Source organism: Rhea pennata, chromosome 7 (genome assembly GCF_028389875.1).
Source record: "Rhea pennata isolate bPtePen1 chromosome 7, bPtePen1.pri, whole genome shotgun sequence".
Taxonomy (NCBI): Eukaryota; Metazoa; Chordata; class Aves; order Rheiformes; family Rheidae; genus Rhea; species Rhea pennata.
Genome location: NC_084669.1, coordinates 24,610,995 through 24,636,750, shown reverse-complemented (window position 1 = coordinate 24,636,750; position 25,756 = coordinate 24,610,995). Strand labels below are relative to the sequence as shown.

The 25,756-nt window shown below is 41.5% G+C and overlaps 1 protein-coding gene across 2 annotated transcripts; it reads right to left on the bottom strand.

Annotated features, from left to right (window-relative positions):
- Positions 1 to 12,334: 12,334 nt before the first annotated feature.
- VDAC2 (voltage dependent anion channel 2) lies at positions 12,335 to 24,960 on the bottom strand. 2 transcript variants are annotated; one of them, XM_062579720.1, is made up of 10 exons: positions 24,817 to 24,960; positions 24,303 to 24,357; positions 20,425 to 20,496; positions 19,213 to 19,262; positions 16,741 to 16,893; positions 16,595 to 16,647; positions 15,863 to 16,090; positions 14,512 to 14,662; positions 13,765 to 13,822; positions 12,335 to 12,887 (listed from the first exon to the last, which is right to left on the bottom strand). In XM_062579720.1, exons 2-10 carry the CDS (start codon positions 24,334 to 24,336, stop codon positions 12,796 to 12,798), a joined length of 891 nt encoding a protein of 296 aa, XP_062435704.1. In that variant the 5' UTR covers positions 24,337 to 24,357; positions 24,817 to 24,960; the 3' UTR covers positions 12,335 to 12,795. The 2 variants fall into 2 exon arrangements, with proteins under 2 accessions (XP_062435704.1, XP_062435705.1); XM_062579721.1 differs by lacking the exon at positions 24,303 to 24,357 and having other exon boundaries at positions 24,817 to 24,959.
- Positions 24,961 to 25,756: the final 796 nt, after the last annotated feature.

Genomic DNA, 25,756 nt, shown 5'->3' with positions numbered 1-25,756 from the left:
GTCATACAGGGTTGTGTGGCATGACTTTCCCATTCTGCTTTTGAGAAAGCTCAGTTTTTCCTAAATTAGCTGCAAGATCTTATGAATCATTATTAATGTTAATGACAATAAATACAGGGATGATTATCTGAAGCTTGATTGGTTGGGGGCAGGTTTAGCTCAGTTGGTTGGAGCGTGGTACTGCTAATGCCAAGGTTGTGGGTTCAATCCCTGTATGGGCTATGATGAGGGTTGGACTAGATGACCTCCAGAGGTCCCTTCCAACCTTACCATTCTATGATTCTGTGATTTCAAGTCCCAGATGACATGAAACTCTCTCACTGAGTTTCCAAACCAAATTTGAATAGCTGCCAAGCTCTACTCTACAGTTGCACAAAGTCCCTTTGATTTTATTCTATTTTTTTATTATTAATTTTCCCCATGAAATGACTTACACAAACACAAATCCATTTCTACCTTCCTCCTGCCCAGTGAGCTCACCGCATAGACAGACAACGAGGAGAGAAAGGCAGTACCTGGTTTTACAGGAAAGAAAAAAAAAGAAAAAAAAAAGAAAAAAAAAAAGCTAATGGACAAGAGAGCCCATGAAATAGATCCCCAAAATATATTTAAGTGCCTAACTTAAATGGAGAGACATTCTGGCCCTTAGGGGCTTATAACTGGACCTAGATCTTCTGAGCCTCCATCAAAAGCAAGCTTTAAGAAGACTGTCTCTGCTGAAGAGAGACAAAGATCATCTTGTTCTTTATGTTCACAGATTCGCAGAAGCATTTCACAGAGCCAGAGAGCACAGGCAGCCAGGGTTTCATTGGCAACTTACGGAATACCAAATTTTATCTTTTGCTTGTAAGAACTCTCAATAACAAGCACTTCTCTTTTAGCCAAAACAGTATGAAGGCAAATTGAGATTAGCTAAAGCTTATCAGAGATCAGAAGTTTGGCAGCTAGTCATCATTGCACCATTTTTGAAAGTTGCTTTGTGGAAGACAAACAGCAGCAACATACAAGTAACAGCAAATTAGAGAAGGTGGGGGGGAAGAAAAAGGAAAAAGCACATCATGTGGGTTTCTCATGCGCGAGACTGAGTTTGATTACTAGATCGCTCCAATAAGGGAAACAGGACAAGAGCTGAAGCTGTGATTTCAAGCTTGATGAAGTTGTTCTGCGCATCTCCACTAGAGGTTCATAATCAAGAGCAAGCTACAAGCTGCCAAGAACGCATGCAATGGTCGAAGAGCACCATTATGCCCATGGAAGAGGGATCACAGGCTCTGCAACTGTTTCGGTAGTCATTTACATTGCAATAATCTTTTCAGTAAAGCTAACCCTAAAGTAAGAACTATGAATATTTTTGGAAGAAACACACAAATAGCAGTTTAGCAAAATTCAAAGCTAGATACAAACATAGTTCAAGACTTCATAAATTCCCCTTTCTTGAGTAGAGGGACCTCCAAAGTCCCCATAGCCCATGCTAGAGGCAGACACTAGTTTTGCTTGCAGGGATCTCTCAAGGGCCTGAGGCTGCATCTGCAGAAGACTAGCATAGTGCCTCCACTCTAGACTCTGCTCCATTTTAAATATGCAGAACATAGTGTGAGCATTTAATCAAACCTGTCTCCATCCTGATCACGTAATTACCATTAGAAAGAATAGCAATATGTCCCTAAACTATAGATTGATGAGCCATCTGTAAGCTGAAACAAAGACCAGAAGGAAGCTTAATTGAATCAAATATTTAGAATACATTACACTATCTTTTAGTTACTCAGAACCTGGCCTTCTCTTCAGACTTCTGTCCTATGCATCTGGAATTCATCACCACTAACTGCATTTAATTCTTCAGCCTTACTATAAAGTGACTACTGATAATATATTATTATGGTTTAATTCAAGTGGTGAATCAGCTTTAGGGAATTTGTGGGGACAATGGGAATTTAGGCTTTGATTAAGTGGTAAAAGTGGACCGTATGATAACGTAGCACCAGTCTTTGTCTCTCTCCAAAGGCAAAATCCTGTGTTGAAGCTTATGAGACTGCTCCTGACTCCTAGAGAACATACCTCCCTGAGCTCATGGTTTTTCTGGGCTCCCACCAAAAGGGGAGCTGATCTGGGGCAAAACTATTGCCCAGAGACCCCCACCCAGATGTTCACAGACCATTGGCACCATTACCAGTTGCAAGGGTTTGGCCCAGAGAGGGCAACACAAGTGTCAAGCATACCATTGGTATTGATCAGAAGCAGATAGGGCTGAAAGATAATACATAAGCACATTGCCCTCACCCCCAAGTGCGGTACCTCCCAGAAGCCATCGTCAGAGTGAAAGAAAATGGTTAGGTGCTGCTCAGTACCTGCTCCAAAAACATCACGCTTGAAACAACCTGGTATGATGTTCGACTGGGTGATGAGCAGATGAACCAAAGGCTCTTGCAGAGCCAGTTCTGCATTACTGCCAGGCTTTATAGCAAAAGGCAGGCAACAGTCTCACCCTAATGGAAGTCAAACTTCAGCTAATTGAGAGAAATCTAGACAAAACACACCGGAGCAGAGGATGCCTCCTCCACCCCGCACAACCGTCCTCGCACAGCGGCTCCGTTCCCTGCTCCAAACAACCGATAAGCGAACGCATTCAGGAAACCAAAGAGCTCCCCGCTCCCAGGAACTCTGGACCTGTCTCAAGGCGGTTTGCATCACCCTTGGTTTTACTACTAAATCAATTTTCATGGCAGCAGCTGCAGTATCACGTGCTTCCTGGAATGAACCAGTTGAAAGACATAAATCCAACCAGAAAGGTGTTTTCAGGAGGGATTTCTGACTAGATCCTACGCAAGAGCTTTGGCTTTTGGTCAGGGAATGACTAAACCATTTCTTTCTTCTTTTCATGCCTAGAAGTGGCAAATAAGCGAGCATTTCCTGCCACCTTGAACACTGAAGTTTCTTCGGAGCAACTTAAGATAAAAGGCACTTTGTTTCCCCTTCTGTCGGTTCTGCTGCTCTCCAGTCTGCCGAGTCCTGCCCCGGAGGCAGCTGCATTTTGCCACCGCTGCCAGTTCTGCCCTATGCAGTCTCTTGCAATTTGCAAGGAGCTGAAAGGCTCTAAATACGCATAAACCACTACCTCTGCATAATTCTAATCACACGCAAATTGGTCTCATGTATTTGCAGCTACTCATGGCTTCCAAGTCACCTGTTTTATAATAATAATTTTAAAGGCAATGTTTTGAGAAAGGAAATGAACAAACATAAAACCTGTGAAAGTGGGAAATTAATGTGGGATTTCAGACAAGTTATTTATCTTCCTTTTTGCCTCTGTGCAATACTGTAGGGATAAGCACATAACTAGCTGCTTTAATATTTATTCCTATTATTGGAAAAGTAAACATTGCTGATAAGTCACTGCTTTCCAGGATTAGATTTCATATTTTAGAGGCTGCTTTAAATTAATGCAGAAGCAAACATTATCTTTTCTTCTTATTCATATATTTCCCTAATGAGTTCCAAGCAAATTGTGCCTACTTATATTTTATGATTTTAAATAATTAAAACATTTTATGGAGGCAACTAAAATTCTCCCCAGAGTTAGCAGAAAGATTATTGATTGAACAGATCTCAAGCTACAAGGAAAAAATTATTATTTAGTTTAAAGGCTCGTAATTCTATTTCTATTCACCTACTGAAATAAAGCAAGATTCTGTGCTTTTTTACAGCAGCCTTTTGAATTATGCTGGAATAGCGGCTTGAGTTTTGTTGGTAAACTGAAAGTAGTAACTCTCTGACATTGCTAAATTAGATTTGCAGAAGATAGTTAATGAGAGTGTGTTATTGCTGCTGTCACTAGTAAATGGAATGCTTAACTACTGCATAAACATATAATAATATCATGTTCATTAACCAGAATAAAACCTAGCTGTTTGTTCACAATACTAAGAAAAAAAAGCCCTGGACCAAGCTGTCTGCAATGGCTCCAAGCTTCTCCTGATGGGCAGAGTGCATAGGATTACAGCCCAGAACCTACCGGCCTCCAGCACAGCCCCTGCAAACAGAGAGAGGCTCCAGCCAGGAGCAGGAGAACAACCCAGACATTACCTCCCCATTTACCTCCAAAAAGAGAGGGGGAAAAAGGCATTTTAAAATAGGTGCTGGAAAATGGTTGCTTGTAAATCTAAATGAAAACCAAGAACAGCAACATGATTCTCTGCTATCACAGCTGATAAAACCTAGGCCAATGTGTAAGGAGCTTCAGAGCTGTCCATGATGAAAGCTAGATCTTTTAAATGTGCATTATTAGGAAGCATATCTTTAAAACAAACAAACATGCAAACCACAAACATGCAAAAATGTTATCCTTGGACTAGCTTTAAAAAAAAAAAAAAAAAAGGTATTACAAAACTTAGGATAATATATTTAAAAATCCCCCTCCCCCTCCCCAAAAAAAAATTTTTAAGCCTCATTTCCCCTGCAGGTCCCAGCAGCTTTTTCCTCTTCAACAGCTACACTTACTCATACTGGTAGTACCTCCCTACTCAATGTTTACTTCATGTCTATATAAAGATATACATTTTTGCACCTCAGGTTACTCCAGCCCAAACCAAGCAGACCTATTCCCTGGAAGAAAATTTTCCAGTATCAAGGAGGTGCAGAAACTGAATCTCACATCACTTTTTTCTTACCTAGACTTCAGAAATTTTTTTATTTAGATTAGCTCCTGGCTATGTCAAGCAAATAAAGCTATCAAAACAGAGTCAATAGTTACGGCACTTTCAAGCCATGGCAGCAGGGTGCATGTATTTAAAAGTCACAGAGAAGGAATCAGAAGTTATTTACACTACTGAGTTGACACTATATGCCTGCTCCTCTGGACAGGTGAGCTAGATTAACTTCCAGGGAGCCCCAGAGACATTCCTCGGGCAGAGGAGCAGTAATTCTCTACCAAAGCACAATTACAGAATGATGCTCACTAGGTCTTGTCAGAATAGTTCACGTACAAGAAGTTGTAGTTTTGGCACAGACTAGGAGAATCAATGTCCACCTTGACTCTTGGTCTTCCCATAGCTCCCAAGGCGCCCAGAGAACACGAGTCCCATCAGCAGACAGTCCCATCCTCAGGTAAGACAGAACTGCGAGCCAGTAAGACATCCTGCTGAGCACCTGGACCACAGCGCCAAGCGCTGCGCTCCCTCGCCTCCCACCAAGGGCTGCCGTGCAGGATCAGGCCTATTCCAACGGGCCAAATTACTAGGGGAAATATATATACATACACACACACACGTATATATATACTGCCCAAGTCTTTTCAGTGTTAGGTCTAACCAAGAAAACGATCCAAGTCATCACCGCAGACAATTACACAAGCAAAAGCACAGACGCATTTAATCAGCACTCTGGGGTTTGGAGCCCCCAAATTCCTAAATTCCTTCCTGCCTTGCAGAAAGGGGCCCCGGCGCCACCAAGTCCCTCTCTCACGCACCTTTGGTTACTGTGATGGGTGCCGCCCAGCTTTCTTTTCTTAATTTTCAACATAGTTGTGCGCTAGTTATTCAGTGATCCCTTTAGCACAAGCTTAATTTCAATGTATATTTAAACTTCCAAACACGGACTATAGTACTCCCTTAAATGAAAACCTTAGACCTGCATCTAGGATCTGTGACTGTCGGGCTTACAAAGCATTTAGTTACCTCCACAAACTGCATTAAGGGCATATGATTAAGATTGGAAAGCTTCAGTGCTCAGGAGGTTACAGGAGACTGAAATTCAGATTGCTTGTGCAAATATAATTAAGCACCTCTATTACAGATATGATGTGCATTATAATGCGGATTTTAATTTTCTGATGAGGCATTCTGCCTCTTCTGTGCTCCTCCTCCACCCTATTACATCTCACCTTACTTCTTTTGCCTTCAGGCTGATGAAACGGGAGCCTAAGAAGAGCAGAACAGGAAGCTTTAAGCCACTTGTGCCAGTAGAGGCTTCCCAGGTCTCGGAAGGGCCAGGCAGCCTCCTGCTGCGGTCACATTTCTTTAGCAGGAAAGGGGGAGGAAATCGGGAGCTAGACTCACCAGCAGAAGTTATAACAGCCTTTTCCATGTTTACATACATTTTCTCGTCCTTTTTTTGTGTTTATCTCACTTTGTCTCCATAAAAGGAAGATGGACTGTAACCACCACAGCAACTCCAAGCCCTGTCAGCTAACTCCTACTTTCCTCCATGGGAGCCAGACTATTGAGCAGAAGGGAGGAAGAAGAGAGGAGAGGTAAAAAGGGGGTTTCCTAGGCAACAGGAAAGTTTTCCTATGCATGGGGAAGGACGTTACTAAAATTAAAGCCTTTTTTTTTTTCCTGGAAAGCTTGCATTTCTGATGCTTGCCTCCACCTCTCTCTTGCAGGTTGAGCTCCCAGAGCTAGCGCCCGTTCGCTGCCACACGGGACGACGACAACCCGCGGCGCCCGGGGCCATCACCGCCGGACCCTCGGACTCGGCGCACATCCTGCAGCGACGCCACGCGCTGAAGCCAAGCGGACGGAAACACGGGAGCAGCCGCGGTTCAGGCAGAAGCGAAGGGATTGGGTGGGAAACCACAAGGAGGAAGGACCGGGCGGGAGCTCGGAGGAGCTGCACCAAGCAAGCGCGCTGCTCCGCAACAGCTCTGCACCAAAGGGAAACAGTCAGGAACGGGATTTGGGGCCGCAACATTAGGCAGCCCCCAGGAGGGGGGAGGTTTGCAGCAGAAGGTGCATTCGCTAGGGTTGTGCTCGCTCAGCAGATAAACCATCAGGATGCAAAGATTTATTCACTCGCTTGAATTCCCCGACGACAAGCACCAGCAACGGTGAGCCAGGGGAGCTTCGGTCTGTCTGAAGAAGCGAGCTGCAAGTGTTTTCAGCAGCAAGCTCAAGCACCACAGACAGAGAGAAGACCTGTGCTGCAAAGCGTTAGGTTTCACCTGAAAGCCTACAAGTGCTGCACTGAGACTAAACGCTGTGCCAGATTGTGTCTAGGCCTTTAATAAATTAAAGTAAAAGGTCTCCTCAAACTTGGGGGGCAAGGGGTCAGCCTTCTGTTGCAAAGGCTGGAATACGAGCCTCAGCCAGGCTGCGTCGCAGTGCCACGAGCGAGGGAGCTGGCGTTTGTAGCTTGCTCCCAAAACACCAGCCGTTGCCACATACCTTCTCGCACTTGCCTGGTGTCATCTCCAGCCAGCAAAGGCCCCACAGCCTCCAGCCTCCCTCAGCACTGGTCCGGTTGCTGTTTCGGTGGGGCCACCGGTCAGATCCAGTCCTCATAAACCTGGCTGAGCAAACTTCCCAGGAGGACAACAAGTAGCCCACGTATAAATAACACTATAGCTAAAACCCCATGGAGTTTTACCTGAGCTGAAGGACCCATATTAAGCGAGAACCACCATCACTGAAAGAGCAAAGGCAGAAACACCCCCACCTCACTCCCAGAGCCACACACTGCCAAGTGGAGAGGTTAAATTAACACCAGGTGGCTTTCATGATCACTTGTAACCCACCAAAGCTGCTCGGAATTTCAATCAACTTGGCAACAAAACAGTTCATCAAAACCCTGAATTTAGCAACAACCAGCTAATAAGGGCTACGGGGAGCCCGAGCAGCCCAGAAACCCTCCGATTTTTCTGTTGTATGGAAGAAATGGACTTTGTATGCTTCTGAAAGTTAGTAAAATGGCCCGGCCAGCAGCTGGCTGCATTCCCCATCCTTCACTGGTGTTTCCTGCAAGGCAGCTTCTGAGCACCCCCGGGCTGGAGGGGTCTGGGGCTGCAGCACGACGGCCCTCGCACAGCCCTGCCGGCTCCCCACCGCTGCAAAACCCCAGGCGAAGCGGTGCTTCCGCCCCTTTCCCTCCAATCTGCGAAAGCTGGCACCCTCCAGCTTCACGCGGTCAAGCTTTTCTCGGAAATCATGGCCAAAAATTCTGTTTCGAAATTGAGGGAATCTTGAGCTATCTGGAGACTTCCAGGAAGTGCTGGAAAGGGTCAGGAGCCCAGCAGCACTTGGGAAGCTAAGCTGCTTTTTTAATAGCTCCCTTTGGACAGGAGCCAGGATGCAGCCAGGGATCCAGCTGCCCGCAGCTTGTTGCAAGCAGCAGGACCCCGCGTTTTCCAGAATTTGATGTGCGCTGCACCAGTCTCACAAGCACTGGGGTGAGGGACATCCGAGTGCAGCAATAGGCAGGTTTTCCCCCCCTCTAATTCTATGTCATTAGCTCAGCATTTTCCCATTTTTTTACTATCGGTGAGCTAATCAAAAGTACCTGAAAAATATCAAAAAAAGAAAAAAGGAAAGGAAAGGAAAGGAAAGGAAAGGAAAGGAAAGGAAAGGAAAGGAAAAGCTGTTTCAGCTTGTAGGACATTCCCCAGAGAGATCAAAAGAGAAACAGAACGGCCACGGGATGGCAGAGTTGATCCACAAGCCAGGCTGGAAAACAGCCGGCGTGTCGAGGCGAGGAGAAGCAGGCGGCAGGACGAGGGCCGCTCGCCCCCCGCTCGCCCCGTGCCCGGGCTGCGGGACCTGCAGGCCTGGGCGAGGGCGGCAGCACACCCCGCACCAGCTCCTGCTGCAAAAGGTACCGGATCGCTCCCTGGCTGCTAAAAATTGTAAGTTATAATAATGCTGTTGAGCAGCTTCAGGGGGAAGATGTTGATCTCTTCTCTCAGCAGAAAAAGCACCTCTCCCCAAAATCCTTGTGTAATACCCAGTCCTTAAACATGGCAAGCACCTTATAATTTCTTAAGTGCAAAATTAAGCGTGGATGCCAATAAGGATCCAGTTAAAGCGTGCTTTTAATACTACTGTGGAACAAATAAAACGCCCAGGGACAAAGTTCAGGAGTTGCTTGAGCGCTGCTGCCTCCGCTCGGCTGATTGCACCAGGCTGGGTTTTAGACAGAGCACTCCTCGCTCTGACTCCTGCTAGCACACCCAGACCAGACCAGCAAAGCCCACCAAATTAGATTAGTGAGACTTTATAACAGCTATTTACTATTTTAATGCTTATAGGCGCATAGGCTAAGCAAACACAGAAATGTACTGAACTGCTAACAGTAGGAAATTAAACAGCAAAATACTCCTTTAGTGCAGGATCCTCCCCCATGGATCCAGGGCAGAGAGCACCCCACAAAAACATTCATGAGCTTTCGGAAGGTTTTTGAAGTTTGTGGCGCAGTTAACCCACAGAAATTGTAACACAAATATTTCAGTTCTGGTGGTTTCAGCAGAAAATTCGATTTTAAAAACACATTTTGTAGTAAAGGTCAAATGTTTGGAGGTGAAACAAAGCCTGACTGCTTACTATTTTTAAAGCTCTGTCACCACTTCTCCCAACACTGGTAGATAAAGGAGTGTTCATATAAACCTAGAGACTCTAACTAAGCGCCACAGTGTATAACACCACACGCTTTATCTAACAGCATTTTTAGAAGTTTTAATTGGATATTGCTCTTCTGAGATTGCTGTGTACAACATTTTGGCCTCTTTTTGCAAGAACATCAGTATCAAACTCCCAGCTAAGGAGGAGGAAGTTACATTGCTATGCTCAGAAAAATTAATGCTATTCCGTTGTTCATTGCTTTCCATGCAACACATCAGCGTTATAGAAAGACTGAAGACTACAAGGTGGGCCCAAGCACTTACTCATGAGAAAGGAAGTATAACTCAAATACATTCTAAAATAATTTATCTACTTCGTGTTTTGATTCTTGTTCCAAGTTAGGGACAAAGATACTCCAGAATTTATTGAAACAATTTGCAAAAAATGTTGCAGGTTTTTTTTTTTTTTTGGGGGGGGGGGGGGGGGGGGGAGGGAGGGAGGCAGTTCACTCAAAACATTTGTAGCATTATACCTGTCATTAAGGCATAGCCACAGGTAAGACCCCGTATTTCTCGTCCGTGATTGGTGACTTACCTTGCACAGAATTGCTTGTGTGTCTTCACTAACGGAAGCTTATGCTAAGGAAGCAAAGACCTTTGACATAAGCCGGGCTGAATCATTTGCCCCAGGCTATCTTGTATTTGTGCATTTCTACTTCCTATAAAAGTGCAGTTACTTTAGATTCAAATGCACCTTTATGTGGACTAGACTGACCATTGCTACTTTTAAGTCAAACACCAAAACACAACATTAGAGGGCAGTAAGAACATACTGCTGCTGCCTGCCTTTACCCCAGCAAGAGCCTGCGTCCCAACATTTAGGCAGGTTTCCACACCCATTCTGAAATCGTGTAAAAAACATTTCTCAGCTCTGAATGTCTGTAACATACAAGAGACAGATTTCATTTTCATTTCCAAAGTAATGATACATCATGTGCCATTTTAGGGGAACTTGCACTTTCAGTTAACTACTGCACAACCCTTGTATTTCTTTGGTTTCCTGCCAGCATTATAACAAGAAAATAAACTAATGTTTAAAGGGTACAGACTAGTAAAATGATTGACATGGAAAAGGAGTGGAAGGAATAGGTTTAAGTTTTCCATTATTAATTTGCAGAAATAGGGGAAAAGAACTTCTGAAGTATCTGCTTTTATTTCACTTATTTACTATGTGACTGAGGAAAATAGCTACAGCTGAGCATGGTGGGAAGACACAACACTGGTAGTTTGTAGCTGCTTTCTAAAACAAAAACAAAACAAACAAACAAAAACCAAGATGCCAGACTCACTGCAGCTCTATGGACCCCCTTTCCCCCCACCACCCAATGGAGAAGCACCAGGGTTGTAGGACCTGCTGATTTAAAAGATGTAAGCAAGATACTTCCTAAGTGAGAGAGAGGCTCCTTTATTTGTCCAGGCGCTACAGTTGGGTGAAGCATGCAAGCACACTGCATTTTTTCAGGACAAGCCTGAACACGCTTTGTGTGGCACCAAAGATGATTACACCAAAAAGAGAACCTGTACTAAAATTTGATTGTCTGGCTGCATGGTCTCTAACTTCAGAAGGCCTAGCACAAATAAATACTGTAAACTTTCAAAACTTAACGTGCAAGAACAGACTAATGAATTTTATCTTATGTGCCTCTTCTTCTATCATTTAAAGCGCTCCTTAAAAAGGGCACTTCACTGACAGTGGCGGACAGCACGCTTAAGCACAAAGCTTACTACCCATGCTGCTCAATCTTCTCCGTTTTCCTCAAAACGAATAAAGAAACCAGAAAGCCCGCTTAACAGCCTGAGCTGGAAGCATAAGCTCTGCTCTGCTCCCCTCTGTTAAGAAGGTGGCTGAACTATTTCACAGATAAAGCCTGAAGACTGGCAGTTTACTACAGCTACTCCAGAATTTGAATATGAGGACAGCAATGCAGGATAGATCAGGACCCCAAGCAAATCACCAGGATTTTTAAGGGGATTAATTCTAATCCAGCATGAACCAAACATAGCTTGCAAGCTAGAAGTAAAGCTTGCAGGCCATGAGCTAGCCGCCTTCTCTACAAAAGAAGTTGCTGTAAACTACAGACAGCAAGACTAAGTACAAATACACACCCATTTCAGCTGCAGGATGAAGGAACTGTAAGCAGCAGCTTCTGGCACTCCCTTGAACCTCAAGTTTTAAATGTAAGCATACTGTAACTACATGTTTTTCAATATATTCACACTAGAAGTCTTCACAAGTAGCTAGCTATCTCTTCTTAAGAGAGTGCATGTTCAGAGACTAAATATCCCTTGTATTTCCATTATCTCAATTAAATCTAACCTGTAACTATGAATTTTTTATAATTCCACATCCTTCTGGACAAAAAAGAAGAAAAAATAAAGAAAGAACATTTGTCAAAAGAATTACTGATCAATAAGATGACAAAATTGAATTTATTTTCTCCATCTCCACTGAAAATTAAGCCTTTATTTAACTCATTTTGAACAGAAACCTCACACAGCAGTTGGGCTGAGCAGGCTGTTATATTGTCCAGCTGCAGAGGTAAGTCTCATTTGATAAGCTAGCTGTAAAAGACGCGTTTTCTTTACTTCCCCTGCTCCCCACTGCCCACCCCCCAAGCAACATTATCAAGGAGCAGTTTATGAACACCTCAATAGGGCAAGTACATCATCCTGCAGTGAATTCTGCGCACTGAACATAGCACAAATTTAACTGTTGTGGTATGACAAATCTTACCTGACCAGGGTAGGGGGAAGAAACAAAAACAATTCGCTTGAGGAATCCAACTGTTCAGTAAAAACCATCTATCCTCAATGTTGTAATAAGTGAAGCGAATCCTTAATTGCAAAAAAGTATAGAGCACTATAGGTCTTGGATTATGTTTAGTTAAACTTAAAAACTTACTGAGCACTACCCTCATATATTAACTCTTAAAATATTTGAGGCACAAGTATGTGTGTGTACTTGTTTTATTCATAATTTGAGTTGGCTTGGGATACCAAATGTATTTCTAGTTCAGGTGATTTAACAAAACTGTTGACCTCATTTCAAAACATCCACTGATCCATTTTTCATTCAATGGCAATATCGAATGTTAAAAGGAACATAAAAACAAACATGCACACAATTGTACATTTTTCATAAATGTCTATTTCATTATTTGTGGGTAGCGCATTAAACAGTTAAATACATTTAAATAATGTTTAAGTGACTGCACTAATGCAGAATTGTAACTAGATGGGTAACCAATTTAACTAGAAACCAGCTAACAAGTAACTGTCTAAATACTTCAAATACAGCTCTTGTTCTAGGTCATCTTTCTTGGAAAAAAAAGCCTGCTGGTCACATTGGAAATACATTTTAAGGCCAAATTCTTCTGATATCCCTTCTCTGCAGCAGTTTCTTCACCATTTTAAGCCTCCAGTTCCAGGCCAAGACCAAGTTTATGGCCACCAGCATTGATGCTCTTTCCATCTATCAGGGCAGATAGTGTAAGCTTCACACCTGTAACATTTTAAAGAGCATGTTTACAACAAAATCAGAGCAACTTTCATGCAATTCAACCTCTTGTAGCTCTTTCTTATGTCATTAGTTTCCTCAAAAGATTTTTACAGAAGAATCCATTTACATCTGCCAAATTCACTAAAAGCCAGCTATATGAGAATCAACCAGACAACACGCTTTTCATAAACACCATTTTACGAAGTAGATATCTAAAGTCTAACTGATGAGTACAGACAAGGCTTCCTCTTCTACTTAAGATGTGTACAAAGAAGGAAAGTTATGCATACGAAGACAAGCACTTGTACTAATGCAGAGACAGAACGAACCTATGTTTTTATTGGTTTCCAAACAAGGAACTTACAAATTGTAATATAGTATTAAGAAGTGGTTTCATATTAAGACAGAATAGACAAGATCAAGGGCTTGGCGTTTTGTTTGGTTGGGTTTTTTTTTTGGGGGGGGTGTCTTTCTTTTTTTCTCTTTAATATGCAGAGCAAAAGGCATATTGTTTTGAGAATTAATCCTGCTATTTCAAGACCTGCTGTCATTCAGTAAGATACGACTGAAGAAAGCAACGCTAAAATAAAAGTGCTTTCACAGCCTAAACATGTATTAACAACACAATTACAAAACCACTACAAAAAAAAAATCAATGAAGAGTATGATGCAGAAATATCATTAGACACAAGAGAATCTGTCTTGGTTAGATACAAGTTTAATATGCAACATAAGCTACAGTCAAATGCATACACCGAAGTCAGTATAAAATTGTTCTAAAGAGGGGAAATAGTTGCATTTAAATGCATAGGCCTCCAAGAATTTCTACATATGATAAGATAAAATATATAAGTGTGACATAACGCATGAAAACCCTTACCTGGCCTCAGGGTCTGGGTGTAACCCACTCCGACTAGACTAGAATTGTTCACTTTTGCCTGCAAAACACCCCCAAAACAATTAAAATGATACAAATGAAGAGTTCTTTGTTACTATCATTCAGCAGCTAAAATAACTATGGTGACACCACCATTATCAACTTAAGCCAGATTTTACTTATCCTTTCAAAAATCTTTGTGCTTACTGGATTCTTTCTTCCAGCTATGCCCTAGCCCCCGATTTACTGCTGAAGAAGAGAAATATATTTGAGGGCAGATAGGACAGAGGGGAAGTGCTGTGCTTGAATGTAGTTTGGTAGATGAAGTCCTTCCCTTTCTTTACAGAAGGCCATAGCATTTCACCACCACAGTCTCCCAAAACAAACCACTTCAGAAGAATCTTCCATGTTAACGGTATTAGAAAAGAAATAGCATTTTGCAACTCTACTCAGTCAAGAAGCAGACATTTTATAACATCATCACAACCAACATATGCAAAATTAGCTATCTTAGGTTCTATCAGTTTCTCTATAGGATAATTTTGATAACTCAAGTTTAGATCCAACTTTACAACACACACAAAACTTTTCTGCATACCACCTTTTTAACTAGCATCTCCAGAGTTCTTATCATGGGAACCTTGTATAGCTCTCCAAAAGCTGCTGAAGAACCCCAGTAAACCTATCATGTTAGACACAAAGGTTCTCTCCTGAGCTTAGCATAAGCCTTTAGGTTAGAGCCATACTTACAGAGATGGAAGCAGTGGAATCCAACTTGTATTTAGCTGCAATGCCAAAACGAGTGCTGTTGCTACCTGCTGTCCAAGCCAGATTCACAGCGGTTTCAAGATTGTCACTCACTTTCTGGTAAATTGATCCACCAAATTCTGACCCATCATTGCTGCACAAATTAAGAAAAAAATCCTCTTATATTTATATAATCTATTTATATATACATATGTGTGTGTTTGTGTGTGACGCATATATATGTGTGTGTTATGTTTGATGTTTTATTTAAATGAGAATTCAAAAAATTTGAGCTGTTTCACACTTTTAGACAGGAAGAGTTAAACAAAGATTTCAGGGCAAAATTAATTTCTGATAATTCATGCAAAAAGCTAATTCAGAGCACTACAGACAACGCTAATTCTCTTGAGAATGCTGAACTAAGTATTTGATCAAAATCCTAGCTCAAGGGTAAAACTATTTCCTTACCCAACTAACAGATATACATTAGTAGTCAAGAAACAAGCATTCTGAGTTACTGAATACATCTTATGTTTCTAAAGAATCAGAAGATCGTTTTAAAAATCTGTCACAATGTTTGACATCAGTAAGTTGAAATGGAATTCTTATGTCCTAGACTAAGCTGTTTGTAGCTTCCCTCCCACCAAGTTCCACCAACTTAAATACACAATCCCCAACATACTCTCCCAAAAAAACAAGCTTCTACCTCAAAAATCAAATAAGTTCTTTCTCAACTAAGTACACTAGAAAAACGCCAGTTAACTTCAAATGAGAACACTGTGTTTTTCAGAGCAAGCTGATCAAAATCTAGTGAAGTGCATCCATGATCTCTAAAAGCAGAAAGTCAGAAGACCGTTCATAAACTTAAGTGTTTCATACGCTCTTCACCCCGTATTGGTAAGAAGGTGAGCCTATTCTAAAGGGCCAGTAGAGCTTTATTCTTGATCCAGAAACTATTAGGAGAATATTTAAACACTGCAGTGCTATATCTAACAAATCTAGTGCCCTTAAACTTATATACAGTCAGATATAACTTAATACATAGAAAAGCTTGAAAAAAAGCATTATGATCCGCTCTGAACAACTAATCTATTACAGTTGCAATTTTAATGTACTTCAACATTTGGTAAGCTCTAGCATATATTACATAGTAAACGATAACAAGTCACAGGTATTTACTGTTCTGAAGAGAGACATACAAGGTAACTTTTAATAAAAGAGTTTGTTTTCAAGAGGCACAATGCTTAATTGCATTGCAAGCACTTCTTCATATTTCAAACATTCATATTCTGATTAGCAGGAACTGTAGAGGTCGTTTCCAATTTTGTAGAAGCGGGCTATTTTCAGTACTTACACATTAGTGTGCAGTTGGAAGTCTCCGGTCTTATAACCCACAGAGAAGTTATTCCTTGTCAGTTTTGATTTGGCACTATCAAAAGTCATCTGATATCCAGCAAGCCAGCCCTCATAACCAAAGACAGCTGAACCATGGATTGCAGGCCCAGCAAAATCAAAGTCAACATCACAACCAAGGTTTAAGCATTCACGCTTATATGCTGACTTAATTTTACCACTTTTCTTTCTGAAACAGAGAAACAATCACATTAAAACAAGGCTTGTTCTTTCGCAACGAATTGACAAATTTGAGTCACACGACTGTAGCAGGTATCTAAATGCTGTTGCACATGTATCTTCTAGGCTGGCTCAAAGCACAGACAACTCATCCAGAAAGCCACAGCAGGCATGCATTCTGTGGTGAAGGTAGAGACCTCTTCATGCCTCTTGTAACCTTTCAATTAAGTATTTCTATATTTATACTTCTTCTTACACTATTTCAGAATGAGCAGAGGGGTCTGTTGGGAGACATCTAATACTAATCCGGTAGAATAAGATGTGAGATTAAAGAGCAAAAGCCTTCAACTTTGGGATTTGTTAACTGACCAGTATAAACAAAGATCACAAGTAATTCTGGATCAGTAACAAGCCATACACATGTCTCTGTTAATTTCACAGACAGGTGAACATTTACTGACCATGGGGGCAGTTATTCGCCTAAACAAGCCAAAAGGACTAATAGAATTCTTACCCTGTATTTGGTGAGAAAGTTGTATCAAACGTCAACTTCAAGCCTTTGGCAATCTAATTGTGAAAGGGTGGAAGAAAAGAAAGTAAAACTATAAATTCAGTTCTACTAGGTAAGTAAGAGGTATAAATATTCTCTTAATGTATTACCTGATCTTCAATTGCAATTTCTGTTCCCAGAGTGTTATCTGTGTTCCATTTTTCTGTGAAAGTCAGCCCATACTCAGCCCACTTGTATTTGGTCTCCAAGCTCCCATTCACTTTTCCAGTGTCTGTGTTTGATGAACCAGATGTTGTGAATTCCTAAAAATGATGATATTCATGTTATATAGAAGATACAAGTGTTCCTGAACGCTTTACACAGTGACAAAAGAGAAAAGAAAGACTTTTCTTTAGCAAACAGTAAGGTCTTGTTATTCTATGCAATAAGTTTAACAATGTTAAGACAACTTGCATGGAGAATGAGGGTGGGAGAAGGGGTAAAAAGTCAGAAGAACTGGATAATTCACGCCTACTTGGAGATTTCTTCCCCTCTGTCTCATTGCACTGAGCACAAACTGCCGGTATTGCAAAATGTGCAAGTTCAGAATGCAACTCAAAAGCTAGATAGTAGTTACCATACTTCAAGAACTTTTCTGTTTTTAAGGAAAATGCTTAGGGTAATTTTGATACTCTTTATGATCAAAAGGGAAAAAAATCACACTAAGAGCCACAAACACTATAATGCAACTCCACTAAATGCTTTAAGTCTCACATATGTATATACTATTCTAGTCATCCATCTTCAAGGACAAAATATGTACAACGGTAAAATGCCATAGAACACCATCATTCCTCAAATTACTGAATACCTATTTCTAAGAAGAGAGAGTTGCAGTCAAACCAATGCATCAGCCTTTCCCACAAGCAACAGGTATAAATATGTTTCCCTGACATCTGCAAAACTCTGTTCCTCTGACACTTTGCTTTAATGGCACATAGTGAGAACATTCATACTTGAACTGTAAGTTGACGCAATACTCTGATTTCACACTTCTGGTTCAGTAATACTTAGAATTCTTGAAGTGTTTAAAAGATAGCAGAAACACTCACATCTCCTTATTAAAACTAACAAGTTCCTGATGTCTCTCACTATTTGGAGAATCCCAAAGAACAGAAAGAAAAATCTATGTACCATTCTTCAGAAACTAAAGGCACAATCCACTAGAAATGGAAGGGTCTGGATTGCAAGTTTACATTAAGGAGCTATTTCCATTGAAATTCTATAGGGAAAAAAAGAAGAATATTATTTCAACTTTTTAAAAATATAAACTAGCTTTGACCTTTGACCTCTTCCATGCACAATATAATTATCAAACTGATTCCTCACGTGGCAGCACATCCCATTTCCCCCAGAAGAAGGAAATACTAGTTTCACTTTAAGACTACATTTGAAATAATGGATCTTTAAGTGTTAGCGTCTTTACCACCCAAGACCTGCTACACTTACAGAGAGACTGCCAACTACCATTAAAGAACAAATTTAACCACGGCCAAGGTGTTACCTGAACCAACTGTGTTACTGAACCAATAAACCATCCATACAGTTGTGAAACTGTAGTAAGATCTAGTTCCTAGCAAATGACAGGGACCGCACAACTTGAAATTAAAGCACCTTAAGCTTTACATTCTCTCTATGTGATATTCCTACTGCACAAGGTATATGCAAATGCAGCCATTCACAATAACAGCTTTAAGAGCTGTTATTACATTTAAAAGCCTTCTCTGCTTAAAAACATCCATGGAATTTGTACACGCCAACACCTCCTTCTCCTGCCAGGCATGGCTTATAACTGAACAGGGATTCATATGAGGGCTTAGCTTTTTCAGGAAGTTTTACTAGTATTACTAGTAGGCCTTGATAGAAACAAACCAGAGGAACAACTAAAACATCTACATTAGAGCTCTTGCAAGCATTTCAATTAGGATACAGATGTTTACAAAAAACACAACACAATTTATACACCTTGTTCCTAAGGCCAGTTACATTGTTAAAGCTTTCCCTTCCAAAAAAAAATCTACTTTTAGATCTGGCAAAGTCTGCTCTAGAGATAGATGAAGTTACAAAAGGCACAACTCACATGACCAAGACATCTTGCATGGAACATTACTATAACACTAGTACATTTAAAGAGGAGCCAAAGATTCAAGATGCTATTTCATCACCAACTACTCTATGAGCATGTTAAGACGCCAGAGATTTCCAGCGAATATAAATAGTGGAATAGAATACTTTAGAAATAAGATTTGAGTATTACGATTGATAGCATAAAACACTTTAAGAATGGGTTAGGTATTTGTTCATCTTCAGATATAAAATGAGCAACACCTAAAACATTAAAAAAAAAAAAAGATAACTAGGCAGCTAACTTGATTATTAGACATTGGCACACATTGCAATGCCACTATCATATTCAAAGCCAAAACTTCTAGTGGCTTCTGAAATCATTTCACACTAAGTGCTTATCATTAATGTAGCCTATCAACTTCCTAAGAGCATCCAGAAACACGCCCTTCTGTAATTAAACAAACAGCAGAATGCACTCAGAAAAAACACAACAAATAAGAAGTATTTAAACTCACCACTCCACTTGCAGATTTTGTTTTCACATCCAGTTTCACCAACCCAAAACCTTAATAAACAGAAGTCAAAGGCACACATTAATTAAGATTATGAAAAATTTCCAAGAAACTAGTTTCCCAACCAGTCTCAGCTGTGTGCATGTGTGAATATATATATACATATATATAAATACATACACACATACGTACACGCTACTGTATAAAAACACAAAAAGCAGTCCCAGAGGGTAACACTGACCTCTATACCATTCAAATTTTAGATATTATGGGGGTCAAGGGAGGGCACTCTCAAAAAATACAGAGTTCTGTTCTATCATTGGAAGTGACAGATACCTTCACCACATTAAGCTAGAAGTAGCCTTTTAATTGTACACTAAATATATCTCCCCTTTTAACTGCCAAAAGGTGACTTCCAACAATAAATTTATCAACAGCAATATGAAATGCATTCTGTTCTATTTCCTTGATGGCATCAATTCTGCAGTCAGTGCCATCTGAAGAGCTACCCTTACGTATTAACCAGAATAAAATCCATCCCTCAGCACCAATGAGGAAAAAGGTCTCAGAAGCAAACCTTCAGTGAAGTCACTAGGTAATGCACAGCCATTGGAACTGGCATACAAATAGATTTATGGGATGTCATTTCACATTGTCACTCAGAGCTCCAAGGGTAACAATCTTGGTGAAAAAGCACCCAAAATTAATTTCAGGAGTATTACAGGCATTGCCTACACACTAGAAACAGTACTATAAATTGAGCAGAATTTAGCTAGGCAACTGCCTGGTATTAATGTTTTAATACATTCAAACATTCTTTATCTTGATAGCTATTCCTCTTTCTACTCCCCTCCCCAAAAAAGGGCTGTAATAGTATATATCCCTTTCTGTATCAATAAATGCTATAGCATATACAGATCAGTAAAGAAAGAGTACACCTAAGCTAAACTACACTTGATGCTTACATCTTTGCATATTTGTATACCTCTTTCCTGACGTTTATGTAGCGAAAGTATAAAGTTTTAATGGACTTCACACCAAACCAGCCTACAAAAAGCCTCTAATTACAAGTTAGTTGAGGGTAAAGACAAAAGCAACAACCTCTACTCCAAAACACAGGCATTTGTGCAGTCTATTTCACACGCAGGCCTAAAAAGTTAATTTATCAATGCAGTACAGACAAACACTGTGTTTTATGAAAGGTACTATTCTTACCATATCCTTTATTGAAGATATCTCTGGCAGATTTGCCAAGATCTGCGTATGATGGAGGAATCGCCATTGGAGCTGGAAGGTAACAGGCTGATTAATAGTGAAGCTTTTACCATGCATACACACAGAAACACTATCCCAACTCTCACAAATACTTCTTTTTTTAAGCCAGAATTCATACATGAAGGCAGTTAAGAGACAGATGGCTCAAAAACAATTACAATATTCTGTGAAACACCTACAGATTTGCACCGATGTTGTTCACTGCGAGCAGTGAATGTTTTCTTGGCGTAGGTAATCTGCATGGAGAGAAGAGGTATTACATGACCACTTGAGTTCTCACTTAAAAATCTATGGAGAAATTTATTTGATAAGTACCAGAAAACAACTAATAACTTCACATTTCCAGTTAGTAATTTCCATTAAGACCAGGAAATTGGAAGTTCAAAAAACCTACAATGCAGAAAATTACTTCCTAAATTCCTACAAAGTTAAATGGCAGATGCTTACAGCAAATATCTGACAGGACCTACAAGATTTTGTTTTCAAAATGTGAAAGAGCTCACATGTATCTTGCAACATCAACTGCCCTGTATTTTAAATGGCAGACATGTAAATTAAAAAGAGGAACTTCTGGGGCCATTAACTAGATTGTTCAAATCTAAAAGCTTGATAAAGCTTGATGAAGCTTTACAGGTATCTTTACAGGTATCTTACACAACCACCACAGGAATAATAAGATTTTTCTATAGTCAACAGCACTGTGACATCTGCCAGTTTCCAATACCTGAGATCTGCAAGCATTTTTAAAGAAAGTCATAACTGATTTGACCAGATTTGGTACTCTTTGGATGTCTCACAAGCAGGAGAAGGGGAAGAGGACAAGTGAAAGAGTGCCAGTCTTAGTGAAGAGCAGATACTCTTTGTTGCTGTGACTTCACTCCTGAAGCAGAAATAAGGCTGATGAAGTCTAATCAGTAACTCTGAACACTGCAATCTATCAGGTGAAGTTTCTCCCTACAGAGTACAGGGATTAAAGATTTTGTTATTTTAAAACAAGTAGTAGGAGCAGCAGGTCAGTGAAAGGGACTTTTAAGGTGAGCTCTTCCTCAGATAGAGAGCTTCAGGCAATCTCACTGTTAAGGAACCTGTCATTCAAGACTGGCTACCACCCAGCCTTCCTGGTCTGATAGACACTGCCCAAGGTCTCACACAGGTCTGTACAATGCTCCTCCCTGTGAAGATATTCTCTGTAACTGCTTAGAGACTGTTTTACCATGATTTCAACAGCAAAGGCCTCTGTTACAGAGGCACTGTCTTTTTTAAGTGTTCTGAAATATGGAAAACAAAGAATATTCAAAGAATTGATAGTCCAGTTTCCCTCCCCCTCAACCTCCCCCACCACCATATGGTGAAAGGGCCAATACCAAAGGGGAAAAATAATGAAACTAACCAGGCACAAATCATAAAAAGCCCAAATGATACAAAGTATCATTTCATCTTTTAAAATTAATTGGTCATACTTGTTTTGCAGAGAAAGGAAGATGACCTTTTTTGAGTAAATGGAGAAGTATCTTTAGAATGTAAAAATTTACAAGTCAGTACTCTCTTATATTCACATTCAAATGGGAGCAGGAAAGATAACTGGAATTTTTAGAAAGGACTTTTAGCCAGGATTCAAATTTTCAAGATCTAGTTGTGCACACCTTCTGTGGATTTCTGCAAGATCAAGAATATACTTAACCATATGGGATCAAGGCAAGTAACTATTTAAGTCTCCTTTCATCTTTTCCCAGACGTAGCTGCATAAAGGGAAAATCTGCCTGAAACATCTGATCGAGAAAAACTTCCTTTTGAGCACCATTCCACTAAACAGACTGTTTCAGAAGCAAACTATGTGCACTTTTTATATATATATAATATATATATGAACTGATTATACCTGTCAAGTATAGCCTAACTTTATGAAGTGTTACTATTTAAAAAACAAATAAATAAAAACATTTCTAGTATGCAAGAAATAGCTTTGTTCCTTAATCATCTTTTACAATTTCTACTGTAGTTTTCCAGAGGACCTGACTTCACCTCCCTGAAACACAAAAGGCCCATCCAAGCCCATATTAGCAAATACACATATACATTCACATTTTAGCTTCTAAAAAAAATAACTATTCTTTTGTAAGGTGCTCTAAGCTCTACAACCAGGTCACCACAGCAAGACAACCAGCTCTTGCTGGAGAGCATAAGACAAATTTGGCTTTCTCTGGAGTTAAAGTAAACCTGCCACACTCTCCCAAAGAGTTTAAGTGCTTAAATGTTAAAATGTTATAGTCCAAGTTTATTATATTCTAATAAATTATGTAAGCCTCAGAAAGAAAAGATACTGTGGCAGAACAGTGATCAACCCCAGTGGCAAGTCAAAAAATGGTTCCTAATACTTACTCAAAAAAAAAAAAAAAAAGACATTACTCGGACCAAATTCCAAGGAAATGTGGGGCACTACTATTTCCCCACTGTACTTTTCCACTATACAGTAGCTGGATAATTCATTAGTAGTTTAAGTAATTTAGAGAACGTTTAGCTACGTATTTTTCTCTAATAATTGGGTCTTTCTTCCAACTACCACCTCTAGGAAAAAAAAAATGTTTCAAGTTGTATCGTTTTGTAATAGTCATTAGCACAGACATGTTTTAAGAGTTGAAATAAGTGAGCCTTTTAGTTTTGTTTTAAATGTTGTTTTTCATTTCAGTCATCAAAGACAAGAGATTTATGCTAAGCAATAATGTTCTGGGAAGATAGTAAACTGGCATCTGTGTCTAAATTTAAAGGATTACCAAGTAAAAGATAGTGTTGTTTTACATGGCCTAATTATGCTTCCTTTTCCTTGCAAGGAAACTGAGAAATGTTTGCCAGACATTCCAGCCTACAGACAAATGCAAATTCTGTGATAAAAAGAGTTAAAACACCATATAACTTTCCCACTGCTGTTCGAGTCCTATACTAGCAGGAATAGGATAGGACAAAAGAGTAAGCCACGAGTTAATTTTGGCTTTACTAAATATCTGATAAGCCAATGTCATCACCAGAAAAGCTTATTAAACTGAAATAGGGCAAAAAAAAAAAATCCTGTTTCCTCTGCTGTTGGTAGATCAGTTAGCTTTTTAAGTTTTTACAATCACATAGCTTTCTTCAACCCTAGTTTTTAAAGTGAAAGGCAATTCAAAATACTAATTGGAAGTACTTAAAATATAGGTAATATATAATGACAAGAAGTTTGTTGTGAAAGCAACTATCTATATCAGATAATCTTATTCCTCATTTCAAGAACAGAGAGTAATTAATTCAAGAGGCAGCTTCATCCTGACCTTTGTCTTATTTTATCCCTCTTTTCACAAAACTCTAAAAAAAATGTTGAATCACAGCTGTTATTCAGGGGCTGCAAAGATGATTTCTTCTGATAGAAAGGAAAAAATAAATCCCAAGAATAAAAAAAGTGTATAAGTGTTGTCAGAATTATTACATCATCTCTTTCTTTCAAGGTACTATTTCAAAACTCTTCTACACCTTATAAGTAAGGGAATTCCACAAAGTTCTATGAAGATTTCTAACTTCATGACCTCAGGATATCAAGGATCAGCCTAGAGGGCATATTTAAAAATTAAGGAAAACCTGGCAATTTTAAAAATTTTTGGCAACAGCTACATTAAACATGTATTCCAATACTGTAATCAGCATGGAGAAATTGATATTATCAAAAAAAATGGTTAAAAATTTCTATCTATCTACATAGATTTGTATGGCATGGAACTGACCTTTAAACTCCTAGTACTACTAAAGCTTAAAGAACTTACTACCCTTGCTTCAACTGTCTCCCTACTTACGTCTCGGAGGCGGACATGCTGGAGAAATAGTCATGGCTAGGCCAATTTAGAGAATCTACGGAGAGGGGGGAAGAAAATGAAACATCCAGAGATGAACGAGCTGCTCGGAAAGGGAAAGCAAGGGGGACGCGGGACTCCGGGGCCGGAGGACCCCGCCCGGGGACGCCGGCGCCCTCCCCGCCGGCGGCGGCGCCCAGCGCGGCCTGCGCCCGCCCGGCCCGCCGCCAGGGCAGGGGCGCCCGCGGCGCCGCAAGGTGAACTCCTCCGCGCGGCCATCTTGGGCATCCCGGCCCGCGCCGCGCCGCGCCCCGCGCCCTCCCGCCGCCCCTTATGTAACCGCCGGGACCCGCAGGCCGCGCCCGCCGCCCGCCCCGGGCCGGGGACGCGCGTGGAAACGTGCCGACCCCCCCACACACCCCACCCACCCCGCCGCGGCCCCGAGGGGCGCCGCGCCCGCCCGCCCGCCGCCCCGCTCCCCCCGCCGGCCCCTGCCCCCCGCGGCCCGGGCGGGCACCTGGCTAGCGCGGGCGGAGCGGAGCGGAGCGGAGCGGGGCCGGGGCGCGGGCGGGTCTCGCCGCGAGGAGGCCGCGCTGCTGCAGCCGCTGGCACTGGAGGGCGAAGTGAAGGAGACACCGATCCGCCCGCCCGCCGCCGCCGCGCCGCGCAGGACCCCAACGAGCCGGGGCCGCCCCGCCGGCCGCCTCCCCGCGCCGCCGCGCCGCGCGCCGCCGCGCGCCGCCGCCCGGCCCGCCGCAGGCGCCGCCGGCAGCCAGGAGGCGCCGCGGGAGACGCCGGGTCCCCGGGCGCGGAGCGCGGCGGCAGCGGCGGCGGCGCAGCTCGACAGGCGCTCGGCGGGGCAGCCCCGGCGGCGGCGGCGGCGCGGGGGCCTGCGGCGGCGGGGCGGGTCCCACCGCGCAAGTCGAGGGGCAGCGGCAGCCGCGGGAGGCGCCGTTAGGCGGGGGAGGAAACGGTCAAACGGCTGCTACTGCACGTCGTCGCTAGGCCGGGAGACTCTGGTAGAGGCATCTTTAAAGCGTCTGGTTCGACCCTGCTTAGTTGGATTCGGACGTGGTCAAAATTTCTCACAGTAAAAAAAGATTTACCAATAGCAATCATATCTGTGTAGTATTAAAAATGTATTATTAAAGATCAGAGGTTTTCCAGAATACATGGTACAACAGTAACTTTCCAACTTACTAGAAACAAGCCCTCCACAATTTGCCAGTAAGGCCCCAGATGATGCCAGCCAGTATCTATCAGCTATATCAAAAGATAAGCAACCATCTATGGTTTGTTATTGCGCTGGTCCAGTACTTTCACAACAGAAGACCCAACAGGTTAACACATTTAATTTTGGTATTTTTAAATGGGAGAGCTTGGCATTCTGCACAAGAATGTGCATTGATGAATTAAGAAGGAAACTATATGCTGAAAGCATAAATAGCAATAAAAGA

Excerpts from the sequence above, each read along its gene's own strand:
- VDAC2 (XM_062579720.1), bottom strand. The coding sequence starts at position 24,336 with ATGACTATTTCTCCAGCATGTCCGCCTCCGAGAC. Across the intron at positions 16,894-19,212 it reads CAAAATCTGCAAGTGGAGTG|GAATTCACAACATCTGGTTC; the intron begins GTGAGTTTAAAT and ends CATCATTTTTAG. Across the intron at positions 14,663-15,862 it reads TTCCAACTGCACACTAATGT|CAATGATGGGTCAGAATTTG; the intron begins GTAAGTACTGAA and ends TAATTTGTGCAG.